General features: G+C 40.0%; 1 protein-coding gene across 4 annotated transcripts; it reads left to right on the top strand.

Annotated features, from left to right (window-relative positions):
• Nucleotides 1-754: 754 nt before the first annotated feature.
• CCNL1 (cyclin L1) lies at nt 755-27,112 on the top strand. 4 transcript variants are annotated; one of them, XR_014015835.1, is made up of 12 exons: nt 755-2,595; nt 2,886-2,960; nt 3,468-3,577; nt 9,347-9,467; nt 10,508-10,572; nt 12,294-12,393; nt 12,519-12,623; nt 12,720-12,861; nt 13,150-13,261; nt 13,371-13,469; nt 15,547-15,766; nt 26,469-27,112. XR_014015835.1 is itself a non-coding variant. In XM_081234099.1 (11 exons), exons 1-11 carry the CDS (start codon nt 2,290-2,292, stop codon nt 15,560-15,562), a joined length of 1,251 nt encoding a protein of 416 aa, XP_081090225.1. In that variant the 5' UTR covers nt 755-2,289; the 3' UTR covers nt 15,563-17,724. The 4 variants fall into 4 exon arrangements, 3 of the variants coding, with proteins under 3 accessions (XP_081090225.1, XP_081090224.1, XP_081090226.1); XM_081234099.1 differs by lacking the exon at nt 26,469-27,112 and having other exon boundaries at nt 15,547-17,724; XM_081234098.1 differs by lacking the exons at nt 15,547-15,766; nt 26,469-27,112 and adding an exon at nt 14,110-14,923 and having other exon boundaries at nt 759-2,595.

Genomic DNA, 27,112 nt, shown 5'->3' with positions numbered 1-27,112 from the left:
AATCTTAGAAAAATGTTCCATTAAGAAATTAAAAGTAAATTATATTACTCTCAAGTCATTACAAATATAGGTGGTGATTTCACTGAAGCTCAATGTTTTAATGAAGCATATCACCAATTAGGTTTTTTTTTCCCCTTTTTATTTTGAAATAATTGAAGCTTTCCCCACTGATACTATCTTACACAACCATACTAGATGATCAGAACCAGGAAAATAGCATATCATCAATTAGTTTTTAAAGATTTCAAAGTTTGTTAAAGCATTTTAAATCCCTGCTGAACTTTGGAGAGGGAAGTTTCCCTGGAAGCAGCCTAGTCAGAAAGGTGAACATGACATGCAGAGAGATCAGGTATCTCTATTGGAGCAATGTTTCTCAATCCTGGCTGAACATTCCAATATCTGGAGGATGGGCAAAATTCAACCACTGGCTGGGCCCACCCCAAATCAATAAAACCAACCCCTACAAGTAAGACTCAGGCATCAGTATGTTTTAAAAAGCTCCTCTGGGGAATTCCCTGGCAGTCCAGTGGTTAGGACTCTGTGCTTTCACTACCAAGGGCCTGGGTTCAATCCCTGATCAGGGAACTAAGATCCCACAAGCCACCGTGGCTCGACCAAAAATAAATAAAAGTTCCTCTGAAGATCCTTATGTGCAGCCAGAGTTCAGAAATACTGATGTAAGGTTGATTTAATGCTTTTTAAAAAATGAGGTTTTTGAATTTTTTTTTTTTTTTTTTTTTTTTTTTTTGGCTGTATCGGATCTTAGCTGTGGCACACGGGATCTTCGTTGTGGCATGCAGGATCTTTCGTTGTGGCGCGCAGGCTTCTCTCTAGCTGTGGCGCACAGGCTCCAGAGCGTGAAGGCTCACAGGCTCTATAGTTACGGCTCGGGCTGTAGTGCGCACGGGCTTAGTTGCCCTGCAGCACGTGGGATCTTAGTTCCTCACCCTCGTCCCCTGCATTGGAAGGCAGATTCTTACCCAGTGGACCACCAGGGAAGTCCCTTGAATATGTTTTGCTTTAGTGACATCACTGACAAATATTTCAATGTATTCAAACTCCCTTTGTTCTACAGATCCAGGCTTCAATTTTCTATAATTAAACTAAGCCTTAAAACTGAGCTATGTAATAGAAAGGCAATGGGACTGCTCATCCCTGGACGTCTCCGAGGTCCAGGCAAGGGACAAAAAATGGCTGGACTAAATCAAGACCTACTCCTTTTCCTCCCACTCTAGCTTCTAGTAGTCTGGATCAGTATCATTGTTTTTACTTCAATTTTGAGGAAATTTGAAGAACTGCTAATATCACAGAGGGAAAAATATGTATACAAAGGAGATTTTATTTCTCCCATACTACCTAATTGGAGTAACCACGCAGGAATACATAGACCCCAGGCATAATCAAATTACCTCTGTGAAGTCTCGCCCTAAGACTATTTTTGGAAACTAGGGATTTTCCAGATTAGCGAAAGCTGTGGCGTTGTCACTGGCTCAGGACTGAGTTTCGCAAGCGAAGCTGCTAAAGCGGCCGCCCTCCCAGTCAATACGAAGCCTTCGCCTTACTTCGAAACCCCTGTGAACCACACGCTCATCGGGGAGGTTTTTTTTTTTTTTTTTGAGCCGAAGTAGTTAACATTCCTGTTTTCTAAAAATACTGTAAAGCACCCTTCTCCAGATTCCTTGCGGGTCACTTTAAATTACAAATTCGTCCGTACACGACATCGGAGTAGCCACTTCCACCCGCCAATGTGGGAGAAGGTCGACCCTTTTGTGCTCGCCGAAACTGCGCCACCTAAATGCGAAAAGTTAGGAGAGGAAGAGAGACGGGAGCACAGGGACGCACGTTCTAGACAAGTTGTCAACGCGCAGGGGTTACAGTAAATTTTGCAGACTCGAACTTGGTGATAAGGTATCTTGTAAAGCTATCTTGTTAGCCTCCCTTATTATACTTGTGGTTAAAAATATTACAAACGAGGCGGCTTGGGCTTGTTTTAGAAAATAGATCACCTCCTCGACCATTCTGGAGGCCCAGCGGAGAGGGAACCCAGGTCACCCGAGCGCCCCGCCGCTCCCGGGCCAGCGCAGGGTTGGGGCGCCGCGGGCGGAGTCGAGGCCTGAAGGGACTAGTTGGCGCACGCCGGAGGGGCGTGGTGACGTCAGGGCGGAAGCGCACGCTGCGTGAAGCGGCCCAGAACCCGGCGGTCACGGGAATATCCGTCGCGCCGAGGACGCTGGTTAGTCTCTCTCCGGGTTCCGGCTGCGTTGGGCGTGCGTGCAGCTCGCTGAGACCATGGCGTCCGGGCCTCACCCCACCGCGACCGCTGCCGCCGCCGCCGCCTCGTCGGCCGCCCCGAGCGCAGGCGGCTCAAGCTCCGGCACGACGACCACAACGACGACCACGACGGGAGGGATCCTAATCGGCGACCGCCTGTACTCGGAAGTTTCGCTCACCATCGACCACTCGCTGATTCCGGAGGAGCGGCTCTCGCCCACTCCGTCCATGCAGGACGGGCTCGACCTGCCCAGCGAGACGGACTTGCGCATCCTGGGCTGCGAGCTTATCCAGGCCGCCGGCATTCTCCTTCGGCTGCCGCAGGTCAGTGTTCCGGCCCCGGGCCGACCTGCTGCGCCTCCCTCTCCGCTGCGTCCCGGTACCGCCAGGTCCCAGCAGGGTTGGGGGTGTCCCCTTGGGGCTCTCTAGCCGCGGGTCCCAGTCGGAGCCCGGGCATGTCGAGAGCGGGAGGGCGCCGGGCGACGGGAGGACGGGGACGGGAGCTGTTCGCGGTGGGGAGGGGGAGGGGAGCGAGCGGCGGCGGCACAAAATGGCGGCGGCGCCTGGTGCGGGCCCGCCTGACCCCTGCGCTTCCGTTCTTCTCTTGTCTGCAGGTGGCGATGGCAACGGGGCAGGTGTTGTTTCATCGTTTTTTCTATTCCAAATCTTTCGTCAAGCACAGTTTCGAGGTAAGCAGAGCGGGGGCGGGTGAAAGGGGATTTTTTTTTCATCCGGAAATGGGAAGGAGGGCGGAGGTGGTGTCAGCAGCCAGTTTTTCCAGAAAGGGAGTGGTTAGTTTCAGGCCTTTGTACCTAGCTCTCACCCACCGGGAAGTAGGGACTTTAGGAAAGTGTTTTAGAACCAGAAGATGGATCCTGAGCCCAGGTGCCCTGTTATCACGAATTAGAATTTTCAACCAAATGCAAAATTGCTGTGAGATTGAGCTTGGCTCTGGATTCACAATTAAGGGGGATTAAGCAATAAAAAGAAAGCGTTACGCTAGCATAGCCGGTAAGCCTATGGCCTAGAAATGTCAACTGCGATTTCATTTCACCAAAGGTCCTAAAGTTCTCAGCTGTGTCCTAAAGTTTTTTCAACAGGATAAGTTCCTTAGACTTTGAGAGGGGCACTTTTTTCTAGCAGTACTCTGTAGTGCCATAATCTAACAACTTTTTATTGGATCATGGTTCTTTCAGATTGTTGCCATGGCATGTATTAATCTTGCATCAAAAATTGAAGAAGCACCTAGAAGAATAAGAGATGTGATTAATGTATTTCACCATCTCCGCCAGTTAAGAGGAAAAAGGTAAGATTGGCATTATTGAACACAGATCTCTTGATACTACTGTGCTGTGCACCAATCATCAGATCAAAACATTCTTTCCTCTCAAGTTAAAACCGATGCAAGGGGAAAACTGACTTTAATTTAGGTGTTTAAAATTCTCATAGGTTCGCTGATACTTAATTTGAAAAATCACAATTAACCAGTTATCTAAAGTTTGTAGAGGCAGTTGCGTTTATGGACAATCCTAACAGTGCTGTGAAGCCAGTCCTGTGGTTTAAGATTAAACAAGAAAGGGAATACGTTTGACTCCAGTGTGAGTGTATTCTGTAAGTTATTTTTCTCCTCCGTTCTCTGGAAGACTGAAGGCTGGAAGTGTAAACACTGCAGTTCAAGTTAATACTGTGGCAAAATTTTGTGTAGATTGTTTTTCCACGGGAAGTCCCAGTTAATTCCTTATCAATTGAGGTTGGCTTTTGTTAGAATACTTCTCAACATTGAACTACGATGTGTCCTATAATACTGGATCTGAAAGGACTGCAGGATGATAAAGTTTGGAGTCAAAGGGATTAAACAGGTATTTTGTTTTGGTCAGATGACAGTGTCAGTGAGTGGGTTGCATTTAGGTAAGGCCCATTTATCTGATCTTATAAGAAAATAGAGACCCAAATAGTGGTGTCTTTTAGGTGTCGTGGATACCTGCTAACACTTCATGTGTTCGTGTGAGGCGGTACCAAACAGTTTCAGTTGCGGTGCTTTTGTCTGTAGATGATCTCTAGTACATGCTACAGAAGAATATATGTGGTGTAGATTAGTTCTCGTGTTCACTTTTTAAGGAATTGTTGTGATGTTAGATAAACTTCTACTGAATTTGAAAGGAAGTTAGTTACAAAAGGATTTTAAGTCGTTTTGGGGTTGGGTAACGGTTAGTACCCAATTAGTATCTTGCGTGAGTGGTCTTTATTTGCTGAGTCTGTAAGTTGGCAGTAATGGAATTATTCAGAGACAAGCCAGTAGTAATCTTAAAATCTGAAACATTGCTACCCAGATAGTTTTCACAGCATTTTTCAGTTTTCTACATTCTTTACTCTGCCATCTTTTCTCATTAACCGTAACCATTTCCAGGGATAGACTAATTTTTTTGGTTTTCATTTAAAAATGTCTTCTAGCTTCTTAGTGAGGAATCCCTGAAAATTGGGAAGTTTTCAAATTGGTATTTAGCATGGTCTGAGCTAAAACATATTTAGATCTAGGTGATTCTTCAGGGTGTTTAAACAAAATGACACTAATAAAAAGGTTTTGTACCTTTCATCAGAGGATTCTGTGTTTGCTTAAAGGAAATAGTTTTGTTAGTATTCTTTGGACCATTGAGCTAACTATTATCATTTAGTATTATGTATTTGAAAATTTTTCTTTGAGTAGTCTTCCTTGATTTCAGAGTAGGTCCTCTTAACTATAAAAACCTTGGAATTTAAAACATCTCACCTGATTTGACTGTCCTGTCTGATGTAACTGTGGCTTTTTTTTTTTTTTCCTTTTCTTTTGGTCATTATCGCAGAGAAATTGATTGTGTCTCAATCTTAGAAGTCTGATTATAGCATGAAATTTAAAAGGAGTTGTTAATTGCATGGAAGTCTTTTTTTTTAAGGCAGGATGTAAAAGTGTTCTGTGCATATTACAAGTTTACTCAGACAGGTAGCTTGTATATGTTATTAACTTCAACTCTTTTTTCCCTTGCAACCGACTATACAGCGACCAGCTACATTTACCAAAGCCTGGGTGATGTGGAGTGGTACATAGCGATGAAGCTGTCGTCATGGCAACAGTGAGTGAAGTATCGAAAATCCCCAAGGAGAAGCCAGTGCTCTGAGAATAGGTCACTGGAATCGGGGACTAACAGGTTGGCCACTGGTGAACCATTTAGAAAAACTCCTGTTTCTTGTTACAAGCGTTTGTCTTTGCTGTCCAAGTTATTAGAACTATAGTAATTTTTTGCATAGGTTAATGTTATTAGAAAGTGCTATCAATATCACACTTTAGTTAGGTAAAGTATATATCATTCTGTCTTATTGGTGCTATTTATTTTAATTTGGTTTATGAATAGCTTTAAATTGAAATGTGACCTTGGTAATAACAGAGGCATCGTTTTTGTAGACTTTAGGTCACTGTATTTAAGTCCTGACTACATATTAGAATCACCAGAGGAGCTTTTAGGAAGAACTAATGCCCAAGCCCCATCCTGGATTTTTTTTCCTCTCTCTTCAATTTTTTGTAGTTTGAGAATGGTTTTTTAAGCTCAGAATAAATGGCTGAATTTTAAAAAGTAAGATTGCTTTTTTGTTTCAGTAGTTTCCAATTATAATTTGCTTTTGAGATGTAGCATACTCCCAGCAAATTAAGAGTTTTATGTAGTTTTAAGGCACTTATCTTCATACTATAAGGCTTCTCTAAAAGAAGACAAATATTCGAAGCCTGGTGCAACCCACTCATTGGTGAATATGGTGTGGTATTTTCAACATGCATATAGATCATAGATTAGAGTTGGAAGGGAAGAGATCTTGTCATTTAGTCCAGCCTTCCTCTGCAGTTTATTTTGGTGGCTCGAAAACTGTTGAAACACTGCTAAAGAAAAAATGTCCTTTTGAGGTAGGAATTACAAATTTCTTTAGGTTGAGTAGCAGTCTGCCTTCTTGTAAACTGATCTCGTTTAAGTATAGTCTCTTAAAGAACTTGTTCTTCATTTTCTTGGTCCTTTGTACTACGTCAGTGAGACAAACCATGTTTGGATCTTCTCCTAAATTTGTTGTTGTGGTTGTATTTCAAGATCATGCTGAAGGAAAAATAGCTATTCTGAGAGACCAGATAATAAACGTCAAATGACCAGAACCCAGAATTTCATACTAAGACTAAAATTTGAAAATCGTTCTTTTCATATAAACTAATCTGAAAAATCTGACCAAGTTAAAAGCGGAGGAGGTAGGTAGAGTTAGGTTTGGGTATTTTTTGATAATGAAAATTGTTTTCTGAACAGATGGTTTCTTTTAAAAAGATTTTAAAATGTTACCTCTTCAAATTTTTTTTTTTTTTTTTTTTTTGCTGTATGCGGGCCTCTCACTGCTGTGGCCTCTCCCGTTGCGGAGCACAGGCTCCGGATGCGCAGGCTCAGCGGCCATGGCTCACAGGCCCAGCCGCTCCGCGGCATGTGGGATCTTCACGAACCCGTGTCCCCTGCATCGGCAGGCGGACTCTCAACCACTGCGCCACCAGGGAAGCCCCTCTTCAAACTTTTATTGGAAAGGAAAGTTTACCTAATTGGGGAGGAAGCAATTCTAGTAAGCCTTAATTCAATTTGATGTACTTGTTACCATGTAAGGTACTAATTGATACTTTAAAGAAACCATTTGCTTAGGCAGTTTGAATCTTTTCTTACTGCTGTTATATGGGGACACGTTTTTCTACTTCTGATACAAAATAGTCTTTGTAAGTAGTGTAAATTATATATTCATCGAGCCTTCTTTGATTTGTGAGGTAAAACCAGTTCTGAACAAAAAGAAGGTATCAGATTATACACCTACAAAGTTAACTTTGAAGAGTACAGGTAGTAGTAGGCCTAAGCAATAAGCTGTGTACTTAGTGGAATTATATATAGTAGATAGTAGTTTGGTTTCCTTAATTGGTTTAATGTTGGGATTTTGACACAAAAAAATGGGAAAGTAAAGATTGTGGTAGAAAGGATGGGAAGTAATTCACGTAAGCAGAATTAATGATTAAACCTGATTTGGGACTAATAGCCATAATTCAGATGTTTAGTTGGTTGATTGCAAGAAAATTAATTTTAACAGAATTTGAAATCTACTCTTAAAGCAAGTTTAGTAAGAGGTATAATGAATTTGTTCAACATAAGTGGGAAAAAGTGAGACAAAACTGCTTTTATAATAATTTTATAAGGATTCTAATGGTGCAGTTTACTGTTTGAGTTGCACATTAAGGGTTAAGGTGATGCGCAACTATAACACCAGAGGTATTCTGTCTCCTAATGAATGCCTGATGAAGGGGCCATCAGATAACTAGTCCATTGGTTAAAAAGTCTTAAGTAGATTTGACTTTTTTTCCAAATTTTCTGTTTTAACATCTGAAAAATCATAAACCTTAAGATCTTTGGAATATGTTTTCATTTGAGTTAAATTTGATTTTTTTCCAAAGAAGAATGAACTTGTAGTCTATTTGTCCTGATAAAAATGGGTTCATTATTATGTTTTTATGTTAGAAATCAGCTCCCTCCCCAATTGGTGGCCACATTTCTCAAAGCTGTAAAAGAACTGAACTGAGTGAACGCCATTTTAAATGTTGTTAACATGCTATTTTCCATCTTGTCAGCTTTGCCAACTTTTGTCTTATATCCAACTTGATAGAAATCGTATAGTATAGAATAACTAAAAATAGTTTAAGCATTCCAGTTTTATAATTTGAAATAGGAGGAAGAATGGAAAATAAATATGGTAGCTGATTGTTTTTACTCTGGTAGCATATCACTACAGGGTAATGTAGCTTATTTCAGACTGTTTTCTGATCTTCAAATGGATATCTAGGGTTTTGGCTAACATGGGCTTAAATTTTTCTGGATTGGTGTGCATGGTAAAATGAGTTATAAGTGGGGGCAATGTTCAGAATGACTGTCTTTTTAAAATGTTGTGTTCTGCCCAGGGCAAGAACTCCTGAATCTTTTGGCTGAAAATGAATTGAGTTTGGGGAAGAGTATTTAATTGTTCTACCCAGATACACACCTTATCAGGGTCTTAATAAAAATTATTGTTTGTTGGTTGGATCTAAGAATGTCTCAAATGAAGGACATTGGGACATTTTATAGGCTTTAAAGTGAAAGTCTAAGTCCTGACTGACTTCTCATTAAGAAATTAGTTTTCAATTTTAAGACTTAAAGATGTTTTAATTGAAAGCATTTTTTCCCAAAGCATTGAACCACTGATATATCGCCTTCTGCATCATAACTTTTGAAGCTATCATAATTTAGTCTGGCACAGAGACCTTGAGTACTCTTCTAGTTTCTTCATTATGGTTGGTCTTCCCATCTCTTTTGCCATTGCATACTAAAGTTACTACCTAATAATGACAACTCTGACCAGATTTTGGCCTGGTTTTTATCGATCACTTAGAATTTTAAATCTGATTTTTAAAACATTTCTTTGGTAATTGAGCTGAATCTATAGTTTCCAGATTATTTTCTTTAACAGAGATTCTTAGACCAGTTTATTTAAACAAATTGCCCATTTAGGGGAATCTGAATTAGCTACCCACCGTTTTTTCCCCTAATTTTAATTTTGGCTTTAAACTAGCCAAGAGTTGATATTTTATAAAATGAGTAAAATCACTATAATCTTATGAGGTCTTTATAATACGTATTTTCAAGAGCACATTAGTTTTGTTTCTGGAGTCTATGGAGACTAATGAGGTTTGTGGAAATAAATCAGGCTATCACCTAATACATATACCTAAAATATCTGGATGAAGAAAATCAACAAGGATGTATCTAAGAGCATTAGAGTGAATTTTTTTCATTGCAGGGTTTTGTTAGTAAACAAGGAACTAAGTCTAGAAAGTATATATTTAATTAGCATAACTTGGACAGCACAAGATTAATGCTTTTAACTTGTTTGCAGGAGTTTAAAAAGCTGGTTTCTGTTGCCAATAGTTGGTTGGAAGGGAAAATGGAGATGCCACAAATAAAATTTTTTGGATGTGCAAAACAGTTTTGATTTTATTTCTTACAAACTATAGGACGCCAAGCCCTCTGATCCTTGATCAGAACTACATTAACACCAAAAATCAAGTTATCAAAGCAGAGAGGAGGGTGCTAAAGGAGTTGGGATTTTGTGTTCATGTCAAGCATCCCCATAAGGTGAGTTGTAGAATACAGAAATAACATTCGTAAGTATTAGGGGTTTTCTTAAAATGTTATTTTACATGAATTTATATTTTGAGAGTTGGTTGTAAAAAGCAACTTTTGGGATATTGATATTTATCAGTAAAATGGGAGTTGAAAAGACTTGGGTTCAAATCTTTACTCTTTATTTTGTTCTTTTTGCTTCTGAGGTAACCCAGTTTCCATACCTAGAAAACGGAGATTTTTAGATATTAGCCAAGGAATAAATAATACGTGTATCTGCAGAAGTATCTGACAGTATGCTACCCTGTTGCATCGTGAAATGCTGAGCGTGGCTGCTCACTATTAGCATTATTGAATGTTCTTAGGTTTCTCCAGTGTCTCTTGGCTTCCATATGCTCAACATAAGCCGTAGCACAATGGTTAAGAGAACAGGTGCTCTGGGGGCAGGACCATCTGCACATAGAAACTTGTTTCTGCCATTAGCTGTGTGACCTAGGCAGATATCTGTTTCTCAGAGTCCACATCTCTTAAAATTGTAAAATGAGAGTGATGATAATATAGGTCCAGAAAGATCAGAACTGAGGTAAACTCATTTATATGAGTTTTTTAATTTATCACACTTTAGTGTGATAAGCTTCACTGTAGAAATATTAGTGTTTGATTACTTACCCACTCTGAGTTGTACATACATAATATGTATCATACCCATTGTGTAACTTTAAAAACATAGCAGTCTCTAGGGTTTTTCTACCTTGGGAAATTAAATGAAATAATCAGTTCCTGTCACATGAAACTTAGATACTGTTGTTAACTGATTTAATTTCCACTTTTTTCCTGCACAATTTTGGAACATTATGTCTCCGTATGAACTCTAGTAGCATAATAACCTACATTGACTCTCGGGTACATTTTAGTTGGTCTGTATTATTTATACAGTTTATAGAAGAATTAAAACTTGCATCTAACATTTTCAGTTACTTATGTTCATTGAACTCTGTACTCTGAAAGAACCACCAGTATGCTAAACTGAGTTTTTTTCCCTTGTCCTTCAGATCATTGTTATGTATTTACAAGTCTTAGAATGTGAACGTAATCAAACCCTGGTTCAAACTGCCTGGTAAGTTGCTTTTTTACATTTCTTTCCTAGCCAGGAAAACAGAAGCAGAAATAAAGTAAGTTTCATTTTCCCTTTCCAAAATAATGAGATGAGTTTGTTTTGGTGCTTTTTGTTTTTTTGTTTTTTAATGAAAAGGTAAATAATGCTTATTTCTGCTTCCTGTTTTCTTGGCTTGACTAATTACTTTTAATGGAGAACTCAATTTAACTTTGTTCTTTTTTCTACTCTTTAATTAAAGGGTAGTCCATGATGGTAAGTCATAGAACTCTGCCCTCTGCACTTCAGCCCATGACCTCAGGATGGCCTGATTGGCTGCCCTGCTCTCCAGCCAATCCAGTGCAAGCTCTCATCCGAGATTCACTGAAGTGGTCCATATCCATCTGGCAGCATCTTCTAGTTCTGTCGGGGTGTCAAAAGGATTTGTATATTTGCTTCTAGAAGTAACTCTTCAACATGCCTATGTATTTAATGTATACCTGTAACTATCAAAATGAATAGTTCATTTTTGATAGATTTGTTGTCCAGCCATTATGAATTAAATGATTTTTATTAGGAGTTTGACTAGATTTCTAATTTTTTTTTGGTATGTATAGCATGAATTCTACCAAAGGAGATGGCAGCTTAAGGTGGGCACCGTTACCATCCATACTTGATGAATTCATAGCTGCTGGGCTATTGGAGGCAATAGTATTAGAAGAAAGAAGTACTTCATTTTTAAGAGATGTTAATATTAACATAGCACTTTAGAACTAACTTTGTGTGATTTGCAGTGCTGACTTATTTAAAGTTAAAACGAGTTCGTGGTTCAGCCACAACTACTGTCTTAAGACTGTTGATGATGTGCAGTACTTAAGTGATGTAATTCTTATGTTCTGGACTTATGACTGCCATGCTTATTTTTGGGCTCAATATTAGTAATACTAGAAAAGTCTCATTACTTTTATAAAGTGCATGATATTTTTTAATATATGTTCTATAAAACATTTTTAGCAGTTTTCATGGGTAAGGAATTTTAAGAAATAGTCTTTTAGTTAACCTTTTGAACTATTTGTAAAATTTCTTCAATACTTTAGGAATTTTGTGGGGAGGGTTCACTAATATAAAAGTCCAGTAATTTATTAACTGAAGTAGTTACTGCTTTTATTTATACTTAGTCACAAAAAGGTATGTAAACAAGGCTGTTGTATGTGTTTTTTGCTCTTCACTTCCCAACCCAGGTTTTCTGAAGTAGCTTACTTAGCTTTCTAAATATAATTTGGTGAGTGCTTACTGAAAATGCCTTTTTTACCCCTCTCACAGTATTGAGTTTTTGAAAGAACTTGATTGACACTGCTTTTCATTGTGGATAAAGGAGAGAGATGGTCAGTAATTAATGGCTTGAAGTATTGTTGGAGAGGTTTATTTCTGAAACTAGTCATGTCAGAACTGACTTTCATTGCTTTTCATAGAAATATGTTTTTAAAAAACTTTACGTTCTATTTGGAATAATAAAGAATTATTTTAAAGGACTTTGCTTATATATAGGAGACATGAAGAATGATTCTAGTGTTAAATTCTTACCTCTTACTGATTTTTGAGCTAAGAATTGTTATATGCTAGAATATTGAAGATAAAAATATGAGAAGAAAAAAGAATAAAGTAGATTGAGTCTCCAATTTTATGTAAGCTTCAGAAGAACTGGTTTATTTACATACAAAGCTTATGGTTGAAATATTTTTCAGGAATTACATGAATGACAGTCTTCGAACCAATGTATTTGTTCGATTTCAACCAGAGACTATAGCATGTGCTTGCATCTACCTTGCAGCTAGAGCTCTTCAGGTAGGTTATATATATAGCCTGATATATATATTCTATAGTCCTGCAGGATAAATCACAAGAAGTATCAGTTCTCCTAATAAAAACAGTGAAAATTTCATCTAAACTATTCTATTCTTATGGTTTAGATTCCATTGCCAACTCGTCCTCATTGGTTTCTTCTTTTTGGTACTACCGAAGAGGAGATCCAGGAAATCTGCATAGAAACGCTCAGGCTTTATACCAGAAAAAAGGTAATTCTGTTTACTAGTGTTTGTGTTAATATTTTGTCAGTGCTAAGAATCTAAACTTCTGTAAAAGAGAAGTACTAACTTCACTTTCTTCAACAGCCAAACTATGAATTGCTGGAAAAAGAAGTAGAGAAAAGAAAAGTGGCCTTACAAGAAGCCAAATTAAAAGCAAAGGGATTGAATCCCGATGGAACTCCAGCCCTTTCAACCCTAGGTGGATTTTCTCCAGCCTCTAAACCATGTAAGATTAATTCAGGATTGAAATGACTTGAGTACTGAAGGTGTATAGTTATTAGAAAGCTTTAGCACTTAACAGTTGCATGGAAACAAAGATGTTATTAGAAAGCTTTAGCACTTAACAGTTGCATGGAAACAAAGATGTTAAGCTATTACTGTTTTCTCTCATGACAGCCAACTGAGGAATGATACTTGGATGGTATTTGGAGTCACATTTAGAAACAAAATTGGTCCTCTGTAAAATCTAATAGTTAACATGCCTTATGTTTTGTTTTGTTTTGTTTTTTAACAGCATCACCAAGAGAAGTAAAAGCTGAAGAGAAGTCGCCGATCTCTGTTAATGTGAAAACAGTCAAAAAAGAACCTGAGGATAGACAACAGGCTTCCAAAAGCCCTTATAATGGGTGAGTATACTTGAGTTAGAAAAATGGCCTGAGGAATCTTTTTATGTCTTTAATTTCTAACATAACTTAGTATGCAACTAAAATATTGTGTGGGTTTTTTTTTTTTAAGTGTAAGAAAAGACAGCAAAAGAAGTAGAAATAGCAGAAGTGCAAGTCGATCAAGGTCAAGAACACGATCACGTTCTAGATCACATACTCCAAGAAGACAGTAAGTAAATACTCTCTTAGCGAAAGCAGTCTTATTTGGAGTAAAGGTTCTGGCTTTTTTAAAAAATTGCACATAGACTGTTTTCAAAGTTAGGCTAGATTTAGTCTTTTAATATGAGGTAAATTGTGAGAAATGAGTTTGGAAATACTCTCTGTAGGCATGTGGCTTTTTGTTTTGTGGTGGTGTATGTATGGCATTCTGTTGTGTTTTTGTCCACGTTTTTTGAAGTGTAGGGCCTGGCTGACCACTTAATAATTAATAACCAATAATCAGGACAGTCATAGCCAAAGAATCTTCACTAATTAGCTTTATAATTAATGGCTAGCTACTTGTGGCTCTTCAGTGGTTCTTTTGAGCGTGTGGGAGATAATTCAATAAATAGCTATCTAGGGCACTAAAAATTAATTACTCCCCTCCTTGGAATATAGACATGCAGTAAATTTGTTCAAGATTTGTCTAATATGCAAACAGGCTTGAGGAGAGGTAGCGAGGGGTGGGGAAATACAATAAAAGTCTTCAGTCTGGCCTGTTACTGACACCATTCGATAGTTTTGTTTTGAACCTGCTATGATGAGCACCACCAAAACTAATCTGTTCCCAGTAGAAACTGAATCTAAACCTCAAATTTTTATTATCTAAGTTATAATAATAGGCGGAGTCGATCTGGAACATACAGCTCGAGATCAAGAAGCAGGTCCCGCAGTCACAGTGAAAGCCCAAGAAGACATCATAATCATGGTTCTCCTCACCTTAAAGCCAAGCATACCAGAGATGATTTAAAAAGTTCAAATAGACATGGTCATAAAAGGAAAAAGTCTCGTTCTCGATCTCAGAGCAAGTCTCGGGATCACTCAGACGCTGTCAAGAAACACAGGCATGAAAGGGGACACCATAGGGACAGGCGTGAAAGATCTCGCTCCTTTGAGAGGTCTCATAAAGGCAAGCACCATGGTGGCAGTCGCTCAGGACATGGCAGGCACAGGCGCTGACTTTCTTCATTTGAGCCTGCATCAACTTCTGATTTTGGCTATCTACAGTGTGATGTATGGACTCATAATTGAGACAAACAATTAAAAGCAAACTGATTAGGATTTGATTTCTTAAAATTCTCTAGATCTCTAGAAACACTGAGGACATTTTCTTTTGAAAAGAACTATGTTTGGTTTTTTTTTTTTTTTTTTTTTTTTGCACATAAAATGCCCTAGCAGTATCTAATTGAAAACCATGGTCAGGTTCAATTGTAATTATTATAGTTGTGTATTGTTTATTGCTATAAGAACTGGAGCGTGAATTCTGTAAAAATGTATCTTATTTTTATACAGATGAAACTGCAGACACTGTTCTATTTAAGTGGTTATTTGTTTAAATGATGGTGAATACTTTCTTAACACTGGTTTGTCTGCATGTGTAAAGATTTTTACAAGGAAATAAAATACAAATCTTGTTTTTCTAAACTGCTTCATACATCTTATTTAAATAAATTATTAAAAAGAAAAATTTTAATAGTAAAATGGCTGTACTGATTTTCTGACAGACCTGTTCTTTCTTCCGTTACATAAAGTTGGAGATTATTAAAATGTAATTCTTACCTGCATTGGGAGCTATCATAGAAATCTCTATATATGGAAAACAAATGGGTGTGCCCTAACAATGTAACATTAAATGTTTCATTGTAGCATGAAACTAAGTCAAAACTTGATTTGCACATAAATGGCACCACAAGGTTATTTTAAGTCGATTTTAAGTACTATTTGCAAGGGTGAGCAAACCAGAACTTTCAACGTGACAGCAAGTTAGAGACAACTACTGAGCGTTAACATTTTTCTTGAGGTATGACGCTTTTTATCTAAGCTAGGAGAGCTAAGTAATAAGGTGAGCCGCCCACCCCTCGGGCTGGCTGTTAAAAGTCAAGTCTGACCACAAAGAAAAAAAGCCAGAAGTCATAGCCAAAAGAATATTTTTAGAATTATTCACATGGAGAGTTATCGTAAAGGCCATGATAAATAAAATACTGCTTTATAGTTAAAATTTTCCATTAAAATTTTCACCCATCTTGATTACTTACCTTGTCCACTAGACTTGGCTCCAAGTGACTTGTTGCTGTTTCAAAAAAATCACATACACCCACAAAGAGATGAAGACTTACTGCCACTAAGGATGTTTAAAAAGAATATTTACAGCTTCTGAAGAGGATTCCAAGGATTTCCGAACACATTTCAGCAGTGGCGGGCATTGGGGCTGGAAAAAGTAGAAAGCCTCACAGGGAGACAAGATTCACTTGGATATAGAAATGTCGGGTATGATCCTTAATCAGTTACATTTCTGACTATAAAAACTAACACGGCCTAGTATGAATGAGCAACTTCTGGAAGGATAAACAGTTCTTTTAGAGTGTTCTTTCTACATGTGCTTTTATGATACAATTGCTGAACTGTAACAGTATTTGTGCAGAGCTTATTAAACTGCCTCTAAATAGCAAACAGTTTCCTTTACAAGACTGGCATGAAGAAAGGCACAGGCAAATGTCAAGGCCCTGTTTAACAAATTAATCCTGAATTCTTAATAGTGTAGAAATTTTTACCTACCCTATCCTTGTTTGGAAATAGTACGCGGGTGAAGGGGTTTTGTGAAGACGGAAGGTATGGAGGATACAGCTGCGTGTGAGGTGAGGGTTGCATGTTAGACATTGCATTGGGATGATAACTTTTCCTTGTGTCCTAATTTTTGTCTTGTGCTGTTACTGAATCCGTTTTCTAGGTTGTCAAGAGCTTGACAACCTTATGCTGCTGTACCCAAATTGAAAAACTTAATTTTCAGACTTGGGGGAAAGGCGGGTACCCACCTGTTGGCTCCAAAAGTAATGATCAATTCTAGGTCAGGCAACGTTGCTTATACCTCACCAACTCACCATTCCACCTCCCACCCTTACTTGGAAGAAAGTCCCAGACAAATGATTTCATCACGTATTTCAGTCCAAAAGGTAAGGGCTTTTTAAACGTCCATAGTATTTTTATTATACTTAAAGTAACAGTAATGTCTAACTTAGTATTCAGATTTCCCTTACTATCTCTCATTTGTTTTCATAATTGGTTTGTTCAAACAAGGTCTATATTTGGTTTAAATCACAGATTGTCCATCTTTTTTTTTTCCGTGAAATTTAAAGAAATTGGGTCATTTGTCTTGGAATTTTCCATATTCTGGGTTGGCTGATTGTAACCCTATGGTGTCCCTGAACACATTTTTCTGTTCCTTGTAGATCTCAAGGCTTGGTAACTTTAATTTTTCTTTTCACTGAAGTTCAGAAGTCTGGGAACCCAGGCTATGTGTTATTCTGAAACCTACTAAATTGCGGCCTCATTCACCAGGTATCTCACCAAGTTCCTGATGTTAATACATTACTGCTTGTACTTCAACAGCCTTGTATGTACGCGCCCCATTTTGTGTCTGTCCACTCACCTTTGTTTTCCACTGCAGCTGTAAATCTACAAATAAGATGTTTAGTATTCATCCTAATGATTCTTAATACAAGCCCTTTCATGGGCAGAGTCGAGTACCCACCTCTTGGCTCCAAAAGTAATGATCAATTCTAGGTCCAGCCTTGATCCCCTCGTGTCCCTTAAGAGTAGCCACTCCTGTGGCTGGAAGGCACAGCTTGACTTTGTAACCGTTTGAACTTTGTCCATTTCTGGAATAAAAGGAACATGGGCTTCCATGTCAGCTCTGCATTCAAGTCATTCCTCTACTAAGGTGATGTGGCAAGTTATTTAACCTCTTGTCTGCAAACTGGCCCTTGCCTCCCAGCATTGTGCGCAGTATGTGTGTTAGACGTAAGGGGGTTCTATTTTTACCTCTGCAATCCAAACAAGTCATGTTAGAAAGCACCCTACTACTTAGAGAAGTTTGAATTCTACGTTTCCTATGAACACAGTTCAAAATACAGCCGTTTCAGAAAGCTGCCTCACTGAGATCAGCTCTGAATCTGAACAGTACAAGATTTGAATAATGAAAGCATGAAATAAACACCAGCCTCCTGGCTTGCAGCTGTCCTCTTGACCCTTCTGCTTTTGCCACCTCTGCTCAGGATAGTTCTAACCCAGTCCTAAGGACAGGAAATTCCTACGCTGCCTGGTTGTATGTCATCAAATTCCTCTTCTCTATCAACTGTCACCTCAGGAGTAGGTGTAGTAGCATTTCTATCTGTACGTCTTTGCCACGGCCCTTCAAACAGTAGCTAATGATGTATTGGAAACGTTAACCCCATGTTGTTCTAATACATAAAACTGCAGTGGTTTCTCATTTCACTCTACAGACCCCTGACTCCAGCTGTATGTGATCTGACCCCTGCCAGCTGCTTCCGTCAACCTCTCCTCCTCTTCCTCAAATGTGCACATCTATTCCTGGTCCTTCCCACTTGCTGTCCTCCCTGCTTGGGATGCTTTTCCTCCATATCTTGTATGATAGGCTTCATCATTCAGGTCCCCTCTCCAGAAATAAGCCCCTCTTGACAACTCCCATCAACGTTGTATTCCTTGCTAACATTAACTTCATAATGCTTGCCACTACCTGAAATTACCTTATTTTACTTTATCATTGACTCTTATTAGAATATAAGCTTCAAGAGAGCAGCAGAAATGTGATTTATTCATTACTGTATGGCCCTTACCTAATCCTACAACAGTGCCTGGCCTGTACTAGGATATGCAATACATAGTGAGGAATGAATGAATTTCACATACACAATTGGCTGAATGGGACTTTTAAGCCCTCATCTTTCAAGTTTGAGTGCCTGTTCTTATTCCAACTGCCCTTCAGTGAATGTGTATATTCCTTTTACTGGGTTCTAGGGTCCTGGAGCTCACAGACAAAAGGGGGCAGACAGATAAACTACAGCCCAGGGGTAGCCAACTGGTGGGCCGTGGGCCGAATCTTACCTTGCCACGGGTATTTGGTTTGTGCAATGTTTGTTTTAGTGAACTAGCTGCTAGCATTTTTAAATTGGAAATACATAAAAACCTAGACCTCCAACTTTTTAATAAAAATTAGAATACGTGAGATCTACAATCCCTCAAGGCAACAACTGAGTAGCACCCAGCAGCCCTCTGGTTGTGGTGTGCACACTACAGTGTGTTACAGTTCTGTCTACTCCCTCTTAATTGCAACAGCAAAGCAGGTGTCAGTTTGCATTTATCACTGTGTGGACGGTGGTATCTTTCTTGGATCCTATGCCTTTTGCTCACTGATGTTACCTGCCTGAACGTTGCAGTAGACCCCTGACATCTCGAAGGATATCCAAGACCTATATGAATCCCCACATCTGTGAATGTGGCATTGTTTGTATAGGCTCCTGGGTCAGTTGAAAATCAGACTGTTTACCGTGCCTGACATCTCTCCACTAGTTACCCGCAGTATAATGTGGTTTACCTTTTCAAACTGGAATTTCTCACTCGAGCAGCTGTTTCATTGCTGGAGCACTTACAGGAAAATTCCACAAGTGGATTCTTCCTGGTTTTACATAGAGCATATGACACATGATGAGCACAAGGCACATCATAACGCTAAGCCACCCTGAGGTTCAGTATTCCACCCTAAATTACAAAACTAATTTTCCACTCAAGATATATTCTTTTCTTGGGCTTTTTTCAAATCAAGTTTCATTCATTGGACAATATCACACACACACGTATGTATATACACATATATATGGGGGTGGTATAGTTGATGTATATTAGTTTCAGGTGTACAACATAGTGATTCACAATTTTTAAAGGTTACGTTCCATTTGTAGTTATTATAAAGTATTGGCTATATTCCCTGTGTTGTACAATATATCCTTGTAGCTTATTTATTTTATACATAATAGTTGGTACTTCTTAATCCCCTACCCGTCTTGCCTCTTCCCCCTTCCCTCTCCCCACTGGTAACCACTAGTTTATTCTCTACATCTATGAGGCTTTTTTGTTATACTCACTAGTTTTATTTTTTAGATTCCACACGTAAGTGATATACAGTATTTGTCTTCCTCTGACTTATTTCACTTAGCTTAATACCCTCCAAGTCCATCAATGTTGTTGTAAATGGCAAGATTTCATTCTTTTTACAGCTGAGTAGTAGTCCATTGTGTGTGTGTGTGTGTGTGTGTGTGTATATGTATATATATATATATATATATATATATGTCACATCTTCTTTATCCATTCATCTGTTGATGGACACATGTTGCTTCCATGTCTTGGCTATTGTAAATAATGCTGTGAACACTGGGGTGCATATATCTTTTCGAATTAATGTTTTCATTTTCTTCACATCTATGCCCAGGAGTGGAATTGCTGGATCACGTGGTAGTTCTATTTTCAGGTTTTGAGGGACCTCTATAATGTTTTCTACAGTGGCTGCACCAATTTACATTCCTACCAATACTGTACAAGGGTTCCCTTTTCTCCACATCCTCCTCAGCATTTATTTGTGGTCTTTTTGTTGTAGCAGACTACATCTTACACACGATTGAAAGTGAGAGTCAGCGAACTTGAAAACAGTCGAATTGCAAATGTCAAGTTTCTACTGTAATTGCATATACACCTGATGATAGCTTTCATGATAGGTTTCTACCTAGAGATATAAGGGTAGCGAAAGTCTTCATGTTCAGGTATGTGGCAGATAACCTGCATATAATTAATACCTGCTTGCAGGATACTTGCTATCCGGGTGGAGACAAACAATTTTTTTTAAAAGCCAAGTAACATCCAAAGTAATCCTGAGTATATTTTAGGTCCAAGCAAGCAGTACACTGAGGGCTGAGTTCATGAAGGAAGAGGGACCGGTGTGGCCTAGGCGCCTTGGAAAGTTCATAGAGGATAGGGAGCCATGGGCTGGGCCTAGGATGGGAAGGATTTAAAAGGATAAGAAGGAAGAGGCAGTGTAACCTTGAGGCAAGATTCGAGTTATAGACTCAGGGCAGCTTGGACTGTGCCCCGAGAGGGCACACTAGGCTTGTTTAAACTGACAGGAGGGGCTCGTTCGGGGCATAATGAACTAATATTGGAGCAGAAATGGTGAGGCTTATGGAGTTAGACTGCCTGGGGTCTGCTGTCTAAGTTTGCACGTACTACTTAACCCCTCTAAGCTTCCATTTCCCAGCCGTGAAGTACTCATTGAACCTGCTGTATTCAGATAAGCATTAAAGGAATCGTGCATATAATACTACACTTAGTGCAGTGTTAGGCTTGTAGTAAGTGTTAAATAAATAATGGTATTATCATTCTTAACATCATCGGAGGTTTGGGGATGCCAGAATAAGGTGCCTTGTAGACCGGAGAGCCGTTTTAAGCTGATGGGTGGCTATTATGTTCCTAAGATTGCCCTAACAAATTACCACAAACTTGATGACTTAAAACAAGTGTCTTCCCCCTCACCGTTCTGGAGGCTAGAAGACTGGAATCAAGGTGTCGGCAGGACCATGTTCTCTCTGAAGATTCTAGGGAAGAATCCTTCCTCGCTTCTGGCAATCCTTGGCTTGTAGCTGTGTCACTGCATTCTCTGCCTCCGTCTTCACGTGGCCTTTTTCTCTATGTGTCCTCTTCTCTTCTTATAAGGACACCAGTCATTAGATTTAGGGCCCACCCTAATCCAGCATGACCTCATCGTAACTAATTATATCTGCAAAGACACTATGTCCAAATAAGGTCACATTCTAAGGTTCTACGTGGACGTGAATTTTGGGGGGACACTATTCAACTCACTACAGGGACATAAGAAAAAAAATGTTGAAAGAATTGGAAACATTTAAAAAACATTTTCATTTTGAAATAATTTTAGACATAAAAAAGTTGGCAAAAATACTACAAAGAATTCCTGTATATCCTTCACCCAGGTTTCCCAAATATTAACATGTTACCACACTTGCTTTATCACTCTCTCCCTCATACACACATGTGTATGTGTATGTAATGGATCTGATATTTTTGAGAGGAAGTTGTTACAGTCACGATGTTCCTTTACCTGTAAGTATCTCAGTGCATACTCCCTTAAAAACAAGGACATTTCTCTTACATAGTCACAATATAATTATCAAAGTCAGGAAATTAATTGATCCCAAACTATAATCACTGACATTTTTCAAATATTGCCAATTTTCCTACCAATGTCCTTCTCCTGGTCTAGGATCCAGTCTAGAATCACACGATGCCTTTAGTCCTTTCATCTGCAACAGTTCCTCAGTCTGTCTGTCTTTCATCTGTCTTTCATCACTTTGACATTTTTGTTTGGGGATTTATCCCAATATGATAGTTTGATAAATTTCAAATCTTCAAGGAAAATTGTAAGAGTAGTACAAGCACTACCCTTATATTCATTACCTAAGATTCATTAAGAGTTGATGTTTTGCTACACTTGCTTCGTATCTCTACGTATCTATGTGTAGACACATATTTTTCTTTTTCTTTTCTGAACGATTTGAGTTACTTCACCTCTAAATACCTTAGCATGTAACACCCAAGATCAAGGACATTTGCCTACATAGCCACAATACAATTGTCCTCATGCTCAGGAAATTTAAACACTGATATTGTTATGTAATACAGAGTTTACGTTTGAATTCAACAGACAGTTGTGGTAATGTCCTGTATAACTGTGGGTTGGTTGGTTGATCCAGGATCCAATCAAAGATTATCTATTGTATTTAGTTGAGTATCTCTTAGGCCACATTAATCTAGAAAATTCCCCGTGATTAGATTCATGTTAAACAGTTTTGTTTAACTGTTTAACATGAATCTAATCATGTTCCACTAAGAGGGCACATGTCAATTCGGCCCACTATCGGTGATGTTAAGTTTGATCACTTGACCGAGGCGGTGCCTACCAGATTTCTTTACTGTAAAGGTATCTTTAATCTGTACTCTGTGGGGTTATACATGAAGACTGAGTGAATTTCCTGTTCCTTGAGAGTTTTTACCAGTGGCTTTACCATCCATTCATGGCCTTGGCTGGAAAATGATTTTTCCAATTCTAGCTTGTTTAAACATTTATTCTTCTGAAAAGAAGAGCTTTCCCTTCACCTCTTCAATTTTATTTTTTCCTCTGTGTTGGGTCTTTGCTGCTGTACATGGACTTATCTCTAGTTGCGGCAAGCGGGGGCTACTCTTTGTTGTGGTGCGCGGGCTTCTCATCGCGGTGGCTTCTCGTTGCGGAGCATGGGCTCTAGGCGTGCGGGCTTCAGTAGTTGTGGCACGCAGGCTCAGTAGTTGTGGCTCGCGGGCTCTAGAGCTCAGGCTCAGTAGTTGTGGCTTAGTTGCTCTGCGGCATGTGGGATCTTCCCAGGCCAGGGCTCGATCCTGTGTCACCCTGCACTGGCAGGCAGATTCTTAACCACTGTGCCACCAGGGAAGTCCCTCCACCTCCTTAATTTTTTACAGTATCTATGGATTCATAGATTTTTAAAATTCAATGTGTTATAATTCATTCCTATCATTATTCATTATGACGTTGAAATCATGCCAAATTAGGCCAGTGGAAGCTCCTTTAAGCCAGCTCCTTTGACCTTTCGATATGCCCCCATGTGTTTTGGGGCGTTACATTACTTTCTTGTACAACAAGATTATCCAGGCTCACCTGGTACTTTCTCTGCTTTCAACCTAGGAATGAGCCACTCCTCTTAAGAAGTATAGGTTCTTTTAAGTGAGGGACCAAATTCTGGCTATTGGGGTGTCATTGTTTCTACACCTTTTTGTATGAAACTTCTGATTCCAATCCATCACTATAAGATTCTTTTCCTCTCCCCCCGCCCACCGGTGTAAAACAGTGGTTTTGTAGAATGTCCCTTAATTGGGGATTTTCCAGAATTTCCTTGTGGTTAGATATGGGTTTTGATACGACAGAAGTGAGTGTCCTCTCAGTGCACCCTCTTAGGAGGCATATCATGTCGATTTGTCCCATTACTGATGGTGTCAGCTTTGATCATTGTGTTAAGGTAGTGTCTGCCAGTGTTCTCTACTTAAATGTTACTATTTTTACCTTTGTAATTAATCAGATACTTTAAGATCATATATTTTCATCATAATTCTGCCTGCTAACTTTAGCATCCATTGATGATTTTTGCCAGAAACATTTACTGAAAATAATTTTCTGGGACTTCCCTGGTGGTTCAGTGGGTAAGACTCCACGCTCCCAGTGCAGGAGGCCCGGGTTCGATCCCTGGTAAAGGAGCTAGATCCTGCATGCACACCGCAGCTAAGAGTTTGCATGCCACAACTAAGGAGCCCGCCTGCCTCAACTAAAAGATCCTGCATGCCGCAACTAAGACCCAGCACAGCCAAACTAAAGAAAGAAAATAATTTTTTAATTCTATAATACCATCCCTTCTACATGTATTAGTTAGAGTCTCACTGGAAGGAAGAGCATTTCTTCATTTGTAAATGGACTAGTTTTGTGGGCTGTAATTCATTACTATCATTATGTATTTTGTTGTTCAAATTATCCCAAATATGGCCAGTGGGAGCCTCCTTAAGCTTTGAGATGAACATTTTAAAAACTTTTCTTCACATGTATGATTTACCGAAAGATTCCACCATTTGTATGTTCTCTGGAAGTGTAAAATAAGAAGTTCTTGGGCTTTCTCATCAGCACTGGCTTTAGAGGGGATGAAGTGACTTTTGAAGGTCAAGATGCCTACACTGCCAGTTCTTAGGGCTTCTCATGGCTGCAATTTCCAGAACAACTGTCCTTCAGTCCAGGACAACCTCCCTCCCTCACGGATTATAATATAATAGTTTCCATACTCTGACAATCTGTTCTTTCCTGACAGGAGCCTTATAGTTTGCAGTACGAGGTAGTAATAAGCACTACTGCCACTAGAGGTCACTGTTTGGCTGGAGGCGCTGGAAGATCTCATTCTGATCAGCTGACTCGTAAGCCTTATTCTGAACACAATAAGGACTTGTCTGTTTTCAAAGGAGCAACAGTATCTTTAGACATGTCCACTTAAGCCTCATTTGGGCCCTTAATCAGACTTGAACCCTTGATAACAACTCTAAGAGTATATGCCTTTGCTAAGTTCTGCTGGCAGAAGAACAGACAGCAACCCCAATATATATGTGCACCGAGTTCCAGGTGCCGTTCTATTTCACATATAGTAACTCATTTAGCATCTTTCAAAAACCCTGTGGTGGTGGGGAACCCATGAGGAGGTGACTTCACCCAGCTAGTAAGTGGTCGAGCCAGGATTCAACCCAAAATGGTTTGTTCATATATTTACCCACTGTACTGTGTATCCACCTGCACGGCTTTGCTAGAGTCCCATTTTGATCCCATCTCTCCAGATCAAGCCTGGAATCACTGGCCTCTTTATGAACTGCTCACATAATGAGATTTGAAATTGTCGAGGCTTTCATAGCTTGGCAGTGGATGCCGCTCACCTGCTGTGCCCTGGGAGCTCGTCCAGCAGTCGTGCTCTGGCCCACACCTCAGCCCAGCCTGCCTTCGTGGTGGCAAGCTGGCCAGTCTTGGGGTTGCTCCCAGTAACCCTGTGGCCCCGTTCAGTGTCATGCCCAGAGTATCCAAGGCCACCAGCTTTCCCCCACTTGGCCCTTTCTTCCTAGAAGCAGTAGCAGCCTGCTTTGGAAGCTGCTTCAAATTAAGCCCAAAGAAAGACACCTGATAAGGTTTGAGGTCTTTCCTCCTTGGCAGTGGGTGGTGGAAGGGCCATGGGTTCTGGAGTTAGACCAGCCTGCATTACAAACCCGCTGGTCCTGATCAGTGCTGTGTGGCCTTGGAGAGAATTGCTTAACTCCTCTGAGCCTGAGTTTCCTCATCTTTGCATAGACAGTGATAACATTTCCCTGAAGGCTGTGAGAATTAATGATATACATAAAGGACACCGGTACAGGGTAGGAGGTACTTGATAGATTGGACTATTATCACTTCCTTAAAGGCACAGCCCAATCCTCACCAGTCAGAAAAGCTGAACCTGATGTCACAGCCTCGGTGGAGCTCTCTTTTTTTACCAAACACGGGTGCTTCCTACTGCCTGTGTTATTTCTTGAGCAATGAAAACACTGGCAATTGTCATCTCTTGTGCCTGGACTAATTCTCCAACTCAACTCCAATCAGAGCTGCGACGGTCCTTTATACAACTCTAGACACCTCGTCTTAACCAGGGACCCAAAACAGTGCCCAGCACATGACTGTTGATGACAGAAACTAACTGAAGTCAGTTCACAAGTATTTATGGAGTATTTACCAAGTGTCAGGCCATGGGTGAGCCTCTGGGAGCAGGGAGGAGATTAAAACCCAGCCCCCCACTGAAGGAGCTCCTGCTAAGGCTAAATTTTTCTGCAAAGGCCTGGAATAGTTCGTGCACTTTTCCAAGCATCCGATTCCCAGGGGAGGGCTTTCTTGGTCGAGGCAGTCTGGTTCACTGCGTTTCAAACAGGAGGCAAAAGCGAAGTCCACAGCCCAGAGTCTTCACCCTGGAGAGCACATAATGTGGCCTTAAGTGCCCGAGCGCCTGGGGGTAAGAGATGGTGAGAGAGGAGATGGCCACGCCCTCCTCACCACGAGGTGGCAGTGTTAGACCACAGGCAGTGGAGAACTCAGTCAGTGATGGGTTCCCTGGTGACTCACTCCAGCAATGTGGTGTCTGCATGATTTGTTCTTGGGTGGAGTGGAAAAAGGAAAGAGAATGGGTCGGAAAAAATGAAACCATCTGTTGAATTTGCAAGCTGCCACAGTCAGGAGTTCAACCAATATTCAAGTGACTCTAAGTATTTTTAGTGCAAAGGAATAAGGTAATTTGAGGGTTTCAGAAAACAAGCCCTGTCCAGAAACCGAAATGATAATTGAAGAAATACTGTGCATTAGCAAAAGCTTTACTCTTTCCTTTGCAAAAACAAAGTGACATTTTTTTTTCCAGGAAAAGGAAGGCTTTCAGAAGTTAAAAGAAACACAGTTGACTGAGTAAACCCCTCCCCATCCTTTGCAATTGAATAAAGAAACTTCCCTCTTATCTAGGTTCAGAACGGCAAGCAACCTCGGTGTGGGCACTTCATGAATATTCATCGATGATGAAAACTTCGAGAATGCAAAGGTTCTGTCATCTCAAGAACCCTTCTGAAATGCCAGCAACTGAAGCAGGAGCTCCACTATCCTTAGCAAATCTTGAACAAGAAAAGCCCAGTTCAGCTGGTTATGTGGGAAGAAACCGAACAAGGACAGTGGATTAATCCCTCCCAGAGTCTGGGGTTGTGACTGTCCTTACAAATAAGAGAGCAAACTGAAGCCGTGGGTAGGATTTTTTAAACAACCACTCCCAAAACATCCAAGCCATTGGGATTCAGTGAGTCCACTTTGTGGAAAAAACCTGCCCCGCTTCCCTGTGCATGGGAGAAGCAGGCTGTGCCTATGAGCACACAACTAATGTCAGAGCAGGGTGTGGCAGTGCATCTATCATCTTAAACCACCCTGATCACGCTGTATCCATTGAGCTGAGGGACATGCAGAGAGAACATGGTGAAACCAATACATTGGTATGTTGTCCGGTCAAGGTCTGCTTGTTTTGGCCCAGGGAACACCTGGCCTTGGCCCACGTGATCTCGATAAACAGAAATGAATATACCTCAGTAACCATTGCCCAGATTGCCTGGGTTGGTGAAGCC

Source organism: Mesoplodon bidens, assembly GCF_964165515.1.
Source record: "Mesoplodon bidens genome assembly, chromosome: 5".
NCBI classification, from domain to species: Eukaryota; Metazoa; Chordata; class Mammalia; order Artiodactyla; family Ziphiidae; genus Mesoplodon; species Mesoplodon bidens.
The sequence above is the reverse complement of the archived record's forward strand: the minus strand, read 5'-3'. Positions and strand labels throughout refer to the sequence as shown.